Source organism: Lontra canadensis, unplaced genomic scaffold (assembly GCF_010015895.1).
Source record: "Lontra canadensis isolate GAN:19392208 unplaced genomic scaffold, GSC_riverotter_1.0 scaffold96, whole genome shotgun sequence".
In the NCBI taxonomy this organism is placed as follows: Eukaryota; Metazoa; Chordata; class Mammalia; order Carnivora; family Mustelidae; genus Lontra; species Lontra canadensis.
The window spans coordinates 2166203-2178329 of NW_022631090.1; the positions used below are offsets into that span (position 1 = coordinate 2166203).

Sequence of the window (12127 nt, forward strand, 5' to 3'; positions counted from 1 at the left end):
CCTGGGGTGGGGGCCCAAGAATTAGCATTTCTAACCTTCTAACCAGTACCCAGGTAATGCTGATACAGCTGATGGAGGGACCCATTTTGAAAACCACTCCTTTAGTAATATTTTCTCTAGTCTTTGAGCACCAAATATTTCTCATAAACCAAATTTTATGAAGTGGTGAACCAAAGAAAGGACTCATAGTGATTTGGGAAATTTGTTTAGGTCAGAACAAAGAAAGATTTTCAAACTGTGTCCTTATCTTTCTCCACTTGGCAATAGGGTGGGTATAGGAACCTTAACACCTCTGTGCCTGGCAATTGGTAGCTGTGAGCTCTGAGAGGCTTTGTAGTTGGAAACATTTAAGGATACACTATCGTATAGATTCACCTAAAAGAAAGGATGATTTGCTCATTTTGAGAGTATAAAATAGGAAAATAAAAATGTGACTTGTTATATGTGATTGAGAATGGGGTTCTTATTTGAAAACTTGACTTCCTGACGTGATGATTTTTATATGAGCTTTGTCAGGGGCTCAGGGTCAAAGTTCACATTATTGTGTGTGTGTGTGTGTGTGTGTGTGTGTGTGTGTGTGTGTGTATGTGCATGTATTAGGATCTCTTGGTTTCCCTGGACAGAAGGGAGAAAAAGGACATGCTGGTCTAACCGGTCCCAAAGGATTAACAGTAAGTTTTGAGTATATTATAGAACACACACACACACACACAAAACCTAGAAGAAATCCATTTACCCTTTGGTTTTCTCTTGTGGATATATATAATAAAAGAAATCTAGTTCTTCTGTTAATTTGTGTTCTTTTTGATTCCTTGACTCTCCCTGACTCACATGCCTCATTGGGTGGGTGGATAGGATAAACTGGAGAGAAAAATATGTTGGAAAAAAAAAGAAACTGATTTTTTTCTTTTCTTCTTTTTCCCTTCTTTCTTTTTCTTCCCTCAGGGCATACCAGGAGCTCCAGGTCCTCCAGGCTTTCCTGGATCTAAAGGTGAACCTGGAGATATCCTCACTTTTCCAGGAATGAAGGGTGACAAAGGAGAATTGGGTTCCCCAGGAGCCCCTGGGCTTCCTGGTTTACCTGGTACCCCTGGACAGGATGGATTGCCAGGGCTTCCTGGCCCCAAAGGAGAACCTGTGAGTTGGTTTGATATTCTTGGTTTTGTGATGTCAAATTGTTACTTAGGGATATTTCCTAGGATGAGCCTGGTACTATAATGAATGCCCAATTAGTACTTAAAAAAATGTAACTGTAGGTAGTAATGCTACATTGTTATTGACTATGTTGGGTTTCTGTACCTCCTTTTCCTCTCAGTTGTTTTATCTTCTTAACCTGTTACTATTTGAGTAATATTGGTGGGAATAGGTGGGTAGGAAGTTAAGATGCTTATGGGTCAGTGTGAGGTTCCCCTTCTCTTATACTACATATCTTTGTCTGGGTTTATTTGGACCTGAGAACAGAAGTCTAATTTGGTTCTATATATAGTAAGCTTAGAGGTAAGTGTGAGTAGATGGTCATGTGTTAGCTACAAACTTCTTGACTTACTGCTAGTGTGTAAGCTTTATGAAGGCAAAGATTTTTGCCTATTTTTGTTCTTTGCTGTATCATCAGCCCCTGACCCATAATAGGAACTAAAAAATATTTGTTGAAGGAATTAATGAATAAATGGAATGATCACACATCCCATCCTATAATAACATACACTAATACAGCTTTTAAGAAAAAATATTTATAGGTGTATCATTTCTTTAGTTATATTCAGTAATATCAATATACCAACTTATATCTATGTTTCTGTGTTAAATTTTTCCGTTTTCAGGGTGGAATTGCTTTTAAGGGTGAAAGAGGTCCCCCTGGGAATCCAGGCCTTCCAGGTCTCCCAGGGAATAGGGGGCCTATGGGCCCTGTGGGTTTTGGCCCTCCAGGCCCTGTAGGTGAAAAAGGCATACAAGGTGTGGCAGGAAATCCAGGCCAGCCAGGAATACCAGGTGAGTTTACTATGATTGTTTTGTTTTTAATTTGGCGCTTAAAAGTAGAAATGTATTATCTTCTGGCAATTCTTGGCTTCTTTTCATGAGAGATATGTTTCCCTGGCCATTTATATTTGGGCTTTTCAGAGCTCCTTAGCAAGGGAGCATAGTGTATGTGTTTTCTCTAAAGGGGGGGGGAGGTTCCCTCTTTAAATTTCTTCTGATTGTCTTCATTGTTTTTGTTGTTTGTTATTTTTAAGTACATGATACATAAAGTTTAACAACTATAATGGAAACACACATGTACCTACCACACATGTCAAAAAACGGAAGATTGCCATCATCCTAAAAACCCCCATCTTCCTCTCTCTGTCCTTTTCTGATCATGATCCCCTTCCATTTCTCCAGAGGTAACCACTGTCCTGACTTTTGCATAATTTCCTTCCATTTGCCCCCTAGTTTTATCACCTAAATATGGATCCCTAAACAAAGTACTTTAATTATGCTTCTTTTTGAACTTCATAATAATGGAATCATAGGGTAAGTATTCTTTATGTTAACTTTGTGTATAGCTATAGTACATTCATTTTCATTGCTGTATAGTATCCCATTGTGTGTGTATGTGTGCACGCGTGCATGTGTGTGTGACATTTGATTTATCCATTCTGTTGTTGATGGACAATTGGGTCATTTATAGTTCAGGTGTATTACGAATAATGCTTCTGTGTACATCATCGTATATATATATATATATCCTTGTGTATATGTGCACATACTTTTCTGAGGAAACATCAACAAACTACAGCACAGCATTCAAATCTGGCCTGCTACTTATTGTCATAAATGAAACTTGTTTCAACACATCTGCACTTATTTACTATTGTCTATGGTTGCTTTTGCATTCCTACACATAGTCTCAACATTTTGCAGACCTGAGTACTTGCTACTGAGACCTTATGGCCCACAAAGCCTGAAGTATTTACTGTCTGGTCCTTCTCAGAAAAACTTTGCCAATCTCCAGACTGAGTATATATTTAAGATGTGCATCCTCAAAGCATAGAATAAATGCATCTTCAGCTTTACTAGATAATGTTCAAAGCAATTGTACCAGTTTCATCAGCAGTATTGGAGATTTCTTGTTGTTCTTCATCCTCATAAACATTTTGTACTGTCAGACTTTTTACATCCTTGTCAGTTTGCTGAGTGTGATGTAACTCATGACAGTTTTATTATATTCCCCTGATTACATTAAAGTTTAGCACCTTTTCATATGTTTGTTGACTGTTTCGATTTCCATTCTGAAATTCCCATTCAAGTGGTTTTTTGGACCATTTTTCTATGGGATTTTTTCTTTTTCTTATTGATTTAGGATTTTTAAAATATATATATTCTGTGTATTGTTTGTTATCTATTCTGCAAAATTTTCACTCACTACAGCTTGCCATTTTCATTCTCTATATGGTGTCTTTAATCAACAGAAATTAATTTGAATGTAGTCACATATATTAATCTTTTCTCTCGTAGTTAGTGCTTTTTTATATCAGGTTTTAGAGATCCACTTTTGTCCTGAGCATATTTCAGGTTCTTATTTCAATTAATGAGAAGTAGGTGTATCTGGACTTTGCATATATGAAACCTTAAGGTGCCATTAGTTAACCAAAAAAATATTTCTTGTTTACTGCAGTTTGAGTTTTGTTAGGCTCTTTTGACCTACATTTAAAAATATTTTTATAGATGGCCTCTTCAATCCTGGAAGCTCTTAAAGCTGTCATCTACTTTTTCTTTTTGAAAGTTTATCCTTCTGTTTGGTATATTTCTTGGATAAATAATACGGGGGTATTTTTCTTGTGGGTTCTTGTTCGTGTGCATTTTCAAAAGATTATAGATACTTTCTTGTTTTGCTTTTAATTAAAAAGACATCTGTAGTCAAGTGAACACTTCTCATTCACTGTTTATTCCCTCTTGTTCTTAGGTCCTAAAGGTGATCCAGGTCAGACCATAACCCAGCCAGGGAAGCCTGGCCTGCCTGGTAACCCAGGCAGAGATGGTGAAGTAGGTCTTCCAGGTATGTGAGGAATTTATTTTGGCCATGTCTTTAACACTTACTGACTTCTCTATCTGAAAGTATCCCTTTCAAAAAAAAAGAAAAACCTGCATATCTCCATAGGTGATCCTGGACTTCCCGGACAACCAGGCTTGCCAGGAATACCCGGTAGTAAAGGAGAACCAGGTATCCCTGGAATTGGGCTTCCCGGACCACCTGGTCCCAAAGGTATGTAGGACTGGGCAGCAGGCAGGCTAGTTTAACTAGTTAGTATGACATTATTCTTTGATATAGTTCCCTCAACAAATAAAATATGGTAACTGTGCCTCTTTTCTCGGTACTGTAAATAATGTAAGTGAAAAGTCACAACATGTATACACTATAAATTTACTGTCTTTATCTGAAGCAGTCCAGACAAGAAAATATCTAAATTCTAGTCATGCAAAAATGATGTATAAGCTTTTAAAATTACAGAATTATTGTCTTTTGTGTTCACCATTATATTTTCAGGGCTTAGAAAAGTTCCTGGCACAGAGTAAGCAATCAATAGATACTTGTTGAATGAATGGATTGTATTAAGCAGAAAACATATTTATTACACATATGTATCCAAGTAATGTTTTATCCTAAATCATATTCTCTTGATTTATAGGGCTGTTGCTTCAGTTCTGCTTTTTTTCTCACAGAATTTATTTTCGTGAATGGCAAGCATGCACATTGGTCTGAGAACAGTAGTTAAAATGGCCTTACTCATACTAAATGACTTCAAAAGAGTAAAATTTGACTTTATGTGTATGTTTGTGAATAATATTTACAGTTGTTTTTAGCTCACTTCCAGCATTATATGGTAGACCTTTTATCATACTATATCCAGATATAAGCAGAATAGAAATTTTCTGCATGTTTGTGTGGGAGTCATTCCTAATGTTTAGTTCTATCTCATTAGTAATAACTCTCATTTTCCTTTAGAAGAGTATATCTTCCACACACATTAGCTCTATATGAAAATGACAGGACCATACATGATTGAGAGGGAATATCAGGTATTTGTAAGGGTTGATCCTGAGTAGTCAGTTAGAATATCAGTGTACTTTTCACATCTCACTGTAGTCACTAAGCATGGTTGGACAGGGTAAAAATGTGGGTTTGGGAGTTTGGGTATCTTTCTTAATGTGTCTTCTCTTTGGAGATTAAAAATGACTAATCATTGCACAGGTTTCCCTGGAATTCCAGGACCTCCAGGAGCACCTGGGACACCTGGAAGAATTGGTCTAGAAGGTCCTCCTGGGCCACCAGGCTTTCCCGGACCTCAGGTCTGAGATATTTTACTTTATTCTTTCCCCTTTTCCTATTTCTCCTATTCCCTTAGCTCTCTGCTTTGATGTAGACATTATTATCTCAAGTCTTCACTCTATAAATAAAGTTCGCTTATTATATTTTCACTTAAAAATATTTAACCTGGGGCGCCTGGGTGGCTCAGTCAGTTAAACATCCAACTCTTGATGTCGGCTCAGGTCTTGATCTCAGATCATGAGTTCAAGCCCCATGTATAACCCCAAACAGTCTTTCATTGTTGAGAGGTCATATTTGAAGCAAACAAAGTTTCTGGAACTGTTTTAGAGTCAAAGTTTATCTGATGAGATGAGATTAGATGAGAAAATACAATCATCAGCTCCCCCGTACTTCTCTGTAGTATCAGCATACCATTTAACCTCTGTCCGTGCCTGTGTGATGATTGGTAGATAGCATGTCAAGAACTTCCCATACTGTTTTCCAGTCCCAATTCCATCTTACGTATATAATGCAAGCCACTGTTATTAGCTTAGTAATAACAGTAATAATAATAATAATAATAGTAAATACTATGTTTGAGTTACGTTCCATTCTTTTTATTATATCTTAGCTAATCTTAAATTTTCCTTAATAACCATCAGCAAACTGTTGTGTATAATTATCCTGTTTCTGTATTTTCTCTGTATTTTAATTAATTTAAACTTTTTTGTGTTTTCATTATTGCTATTTCTTCCATGGGAAGAGCAATTGACCATGACCCCAGCTCTCATGAGAAACCACTTCTGTATTGTCTAATTGTTCTTATTTTATTATGAACCTTTCAAATGAACACAAAAGTAAAAAGAATAATGTAATGAAGTTTCATATATCCATTACTCAGATTCCAAATGATCAAGATTTCATCATATTTACTTCATCTGTTCCTTTTTTCTTTGCCAAAGTATCTTAACTCAGGTCTCAAAATCATATTATTTCACCTATAAGTACTTCAGTGTTAATCTCCAAGTAAATGGACATTTCATACAAGAAAAAAATTGTCATTGTCACATTTAATCAAATTTAAAATAATTATCTAATACTCAGTCTGTAATCATATTTCCTTACTTGGGTTCTTTAATCTCATATTCTCTCAGTTATCTCTTTCTTGTGCTGAAACCAAATCCTTTAATTTGTTTCTCATCCTTCCAGATGTTCTCTCCAGTATGCCAATTATTTTTCATTTAGTTATCCTATTCCTTCCCCCATAGGGGAAAAAAGGTATTACCTTGTAATTTCTGCTTTAAATTCTCCATGATAAACAGTAAACACCAAGAAAATCATGGGAGGTTTTGTTGTGTTTTCTCATGTGTGTGCTTAAGGGAGAAGCAGGACTTGGGCTGCCTGGGCCACCTGGACCCCCAGGACTCCCAGGTTTCAAAGGAACACTTGGTCCCAAAGGGGATCGTGGTTTCCCAGGACCTCCAGGTCTTCCAGGACGCGCTGGCTTGGATGGGCTCCCTGGACCAAAAGGTATAGAAATTACTGATACTTCTCAATTTGCTTTTATAAAAATTGAATATAATTTTTATAAAAATTGAAACTGTTGAGAAAGTTTATGGGTGATAGGTCCAATTAACTGAAAGCCTATGCTCCCACTCTGTCACATTTTTTTTATCTTCCATTGATTTTTTTTTATATTTTATTTCATTGAATAGATGATTCAATCTCATATATATATATATATATACATATATATATATATATATATAGAGAGAGAGAGAGAGAGAGAGAAGCACTGAGAAGTCTTCCTTTTACCCCCTTCCATCTTCTGTTTTCTCCATCCCATATGTAGCCAATTTTTGAGTTATTTATCCTTCTAGTATTCCTTCATATAAATATAAGCCAATAAAAATATATATTTGTATTTCCTAACTTTCTGAAAAGATACAATACTACCTTTTGACTCTTTGCACATTATTTTACTTAATTTTATATCCTAGAGATCACCTTATGTCAGTACATCAAAATCTTGATTTTTAAAAAATAGCTACCTAGTACTAAATTGCTTGGGTTTACCATAGCTTGCTTATTCTACTAGTTGCTAGTTGCTGTGTTGGGTTTTTGACAATCTTTTCTTATTAGAAATGATGTCACACTGAATTGTCTTGCATGCATGTTATTTCATATGTGTACAGGTCTAATAGTAGAATAATGAAAATAGATTTTTTCTGAATTAAAGGCTAAATGCTTCTCTAGATATTGTCAGATTCCTCTGTTTGCACCATACAGTCCCCAGCAATGAATCAGTGTACTTGTTTCTCTACAGCCTTGCTAAGTGTGTATGTTGACGAACTCTTTAATTTTTGCCAATCTGATAGAAGTAGGTATCAGTATAGTTTTTTTAAATATTTTATTGTGAAAATTTTCAAATGCACAGAAAATTAAAAACTGTGCAGTGAACATTTCTATATCTACCATCAAGATTCCACAATTAACATTTTACCTCTGCCAACGTTTTTTTTTTACATTTCATATAAACAGCAAAGTAGAAAGAATTTTCAGTGACTACTGTATACCTATTATTGATATTCTATTATTATCAACATTTTACTATACATGATTTGTCACATATGAGTTCATACCTTTCTGTAAAAAATTGACTTATTTTGATACATTTCACAGTAAATTGTAACAGCAGTACACTTCTCCCTAAATACGTTAGCATGCATATTATAACTATAATTCTCTGCTTTTTTTTTCCTTTTGACATAAAATTCACATGAAGCGAGATGCACATATCTTACAGAGACATTTGCTTGATTTTGACAAATGCAGGCACTGGTGTAACTAAACCCCTATCAAGATATAATCCCAGAAATTTCCCTTTTGCCCCTTTTCTCAGTCCCTATAGCAACATCCACAGTGGCAACTGTACAGTTATGATTTTTCCTTGTAAATTCATTCTATCTGTTGTAAAACTCCACGTGGAATTACACAGTGGGTACATTCTTTGTAAGACTTCTTTCATCCAGGATATTGTATTTGAGGTCCATTAATGTTGTTGTGTTTATTAAGAGTTTTTATTTTTTTATTATTATTTCATTGTATAGATATAGCAATGTTTGTTTATCCATTCTCTGTTGATGGACACCTGAACGATGTTGAGTTTTTGGCTATTATGAGTGAAGCTGTTAAGAACATTCTTTTATAAATCTTTTTGTGGACATGTGCTTTCATTTTGCTTGGTGAAATACTTAAGAGTAGAATTGTTGAGTCATAAAGTAGGTATATGCTAGTTATATGAGAAGCTACTAGACCTTTTTCCAAAATGGCTATACCATTTTAAACTCACACCAGTGTGGTATGAAAGTTTCAGTTGTTCCACATTCCCTCCAACACTTGGTGTTAATCAGTCTTTTCATTTTTGAGTTTTGGTAGGTGTGTTGTTAACATGTTTTGGTCTTAGTTTTAATTTCCCTGATGACTAATGATGTTGAGCTCTTTTACATGTACTGGTGGATTATTTACACATTTGAATATTTTTCCCATTCTAAAATATGGGTTTGTTTCTGTTTTAATTGTTAAGTTGGAAGTGATCTTTATATATTCTGCATACTGGTATTTTGTGAAATACATGTTTATGAGTATTTTATCCCTATCTTGTTCACCTTTTCATTTTTTATCAGTGTATTTTAATGAATAAAAGTTTTAGTTATTGATGTTTCATTTATCTGTTCTTTATATAATTATTTTCAGTGTTATGTATAAAAAACCTTTCCCAAAGTTCTAAAGATATTCTGCTTTATTTAATGAATTTTATAATTTTAGCATTTACATTTAAAGCTATCATCCATCGCAAATAATTTTATTAAACATTATTTGTTCAAAATAGTTCCCTCCCCATTGAATTACTTTGGCATCTGTGTCAAAGATCAGATGGCTATATATATATAGGTCTGTTTTGTGCTGTCAATTCTACTTCTCTATTTTACTGTCCTTAAGGCAGTACCAACTGTTTCTATTACTGTAGCTTTATAATAAGACTTGATGTCAGGTAATGAAAGTCTTCCAAGTTTGTTTTTTTTAAAAAAATTCTTTGAATATCCTATACCCTATATATATCCTATATCTATCTATATATATATACTATATATATCCTATATATAGGTTATATCCTATATCCCTTTATTCTCAGGGTAGTTTAGATTTGTATTTCCATTATTATGAATAAAATTGAACTTTTTCTATGCTTAAGGGACATATTTTTCTTGTGAACTGCTCATGTCCTTTGCTCATTTCTCCATTGGTTTCTTCTACCTCCTTAATTCTGATTCCCCTAATTATAAATAGGAATAGAATTAGCTTAGCTGGTTTGGCAATTGTTTTTTCCTTACTTCTTTGTAAGGAATGGGACTCTCCCGGTCAATATTTTGACCCCCAGAGAGTAATTTGAAAAGCTCTGTACTACTAAAGCATGTAGGATGGATTCCCATTAAAGCAATATGACATCATAGCCCAATTTAGCCAGCCTAGAGTCTGCCAGTAAAAGCCCCAAACTAGCCCAATACAAATTCTTAGATAAGCTCTTTTAAAAATACTTATCTGTCTTCAAGTAAACAGTTCTGGCCCACTGTAAACTGTAACACTCAAAAGTTACACATTGTGTTTTCCACCAATGATCTACCCCAGCTTAGACATGTGACCCCCAAAATTGCATATAGAGACATTCCACATGATAAGCTATGTGGCAAACGATCTCTATATGGAAATTGCTCACTCATGATACTTTATTAAAATGTCCTTGAGGGGAGCCTGGGTGGCTCAGTGGGTTAAGCCTCTGCCTCCGGCTCAGGTCATGATCTCAGGGTCCTGGGATCAAGCCCCGCATTGGGCTCTCTGCTCAGCAGGGAGCCTGCTTCCCCCCCTCTCTCTGCCTGCTTCTCTGCCTACTTGTCACCTCTCTGTCTGTTAAATAAGTAAATAAAATCTTTTAAAAAAATAAAATAAAATGTCCTTGAGATGGGTTAGGAAGAAATGGGTTGAAGCCTATTTTATTTTGTAAAATACTTTATTTATTTATTTGCCAGAGAGAGGGAATGAGAGAGAGAGACAGAGAGAGTACAACACAAGCAGGGAGAGTACAACATAGGCAGAAGGAGAAGCAGGCTCCCTGCTGGACAAGGAGTCTGATGAGGGACTTGATCCCAGACCCTGGGGATCACAACCTGAGCCAAAGGCAGACACCTAACCAACTGAGCTACCAGGTGTCACTGAAGCCTATTTTAAGTATCAGTGTCTTAATAGGCTTTTATTTTCCTAATCTTTGAAAGGAAGTGTAGGATCCCCATATCCTAGTAAGAATCATTCTCAAATATTAAAGCCCCAGTACAGTTCCTAAGGTGGTAGAAGAAAAAGAACTTGGGATATCCTGGCATATAATTCCTTCATTCCTCAAACATTATGTTCTTATTCTGTACCAGGTACTGTCACTAGGAACACAGAGGCATAGAGTCTGTTCTCTATGATAGTGGTTATTTCACCTGGAACTCTTATGAAAATGTATCACTAACATTTTTGGGTCACTACACCACAGTCAGAACTCAGTAAACAGCTCACAATAAAAGTTCACCTACCAGACACACTTATACCAGTGGCTGGGCATTAGAACGTAGTAATCTTTCCTAATAGGAGAGATTGATAGAGCACTTTCAAAGCAAAACAGTGACCAATAATAAATTAATTAGGTCAATACCCATCAGAAAAGAATGATATAAGGATGAAGATGTGCTTAAGACTCAATGTTAGAATCACATTAAACAAAAAAGAAAAAAGGTGGCCAGAAACATTCAGTTTGCCTCACACTTTTGTTCAGGGCCTCATCTAAGGTACCTTGGGAGGTTTCATATAGGAGGTGACATTTGAGCTGTATCTTTGTAGAAGGATGTTCCAGGAATCAGGAATAACTTGCAAAAGTATTGTTACACATAGAATGGAGCAGAAATGGAAATATTGAAAGAAATAAAAATATAATTTGCAAAAAATCTATATTTTATCTAGAAATTAATAAATTTGTGCCTAGTGTATTTGTGGAAAAAATTGAAACTTGATTATTAACAATTGAAAAAAGGTAAAATTAATTGGTTGATGAATCATATGTGTACATGGGAAGGCTGAATGATGTCAGCTCTTTCCAAACTTGCCTAAATAGAATGCATTTTCCATGAGAATTCAAGTAGTTTTTTGGAAGCACTTGACACAACTGATTCTGAAACTTAACATTTACCAAACGTACACTAAAATATATTTCAGTATCTTTGTAATTACAGCATTGTGGTGCATGGTATTTTTAAAAAAGGAATTAAAATCATAAATATGAAAAGTAATATTTTAGGGTGCCTGGGTGGCTCAGTCAGTTAAGCAACTGCCTGGGTGGCTCAGTCAGTTAAGCAACTGCCTTCAGCTCAGGTCATGATCTCAGGGTTCTGGGATCCAGCCCCTCATTGGGCTCCCTTCTCAGTGGAGAGCCTGCTTCTCCCTCTCCCTCTGTTGCTCACTCCTGCTTGTGTTTTCTCTCCCTCTGTCAAATAAATGAATGAAATCTTTTTTTAAAATGTCAAAATTAAAAAAATATATATTACAAGAAAATGTGGAAGACAGAGAGAGATTTTTGTAGCACCTTAAGATTATACAGTTTTGGCAGGCTTCTTTAATAAAGAGAATACAAAAATTCCAAATAGAATTTGAGATACAGTAATGCCCAACATCAGGTAGTCTTCAGTTCAGCTAGATTTGTCATGCTCATTCAATGACAATGGGCCATACTTTGCATTGGCTTCATGT

At 35.4% G+C, this 12127-nt stretch overlaps 1 protein-coding gene across 4 annotated transcripts in view; it reads left to right on the forward strand.

Moving 5' to 3' along the window:
* COL4A5 (collagen type IV alpha 5 chain) overlaps positions 1–12127 on the forward strand; it is a 224602-nt gene that overhangs the window by 145447 nt on the left and 67028 nt on the right. For all 4 annotated transcript variants that reach the window (XR_004380245.1, XR_004380244.1, XR_004380246.1 and 1 more), the window contains exons 23-29: positions 601–671; positions 946–1137; positions 1821–1989; positions 3944–4036; positions 4139–4243; positions 5231–5328; positions 6667–6817. Coding sequence is in view for 1 of the 4 variants with exons in the window: in XM_032837167.1 (XP_032693058.1) it covers positions 601–671; positions 946–1137; positions 1821–1989; positions 3944–4036; positions 4139–4243; positions 5231–5328; positions 6667–6817 (879 nt within the window). In the remaining 3 variants the exon portion in view is untranslated. The remainder of the gene's footprint in view (positions 1–600; positions 672–945; positions 1138–1820; positions 1990–3943; positions 4037–4138; positions 4244–5230; positions 5329–6666; positions 6818–12127) is intronic.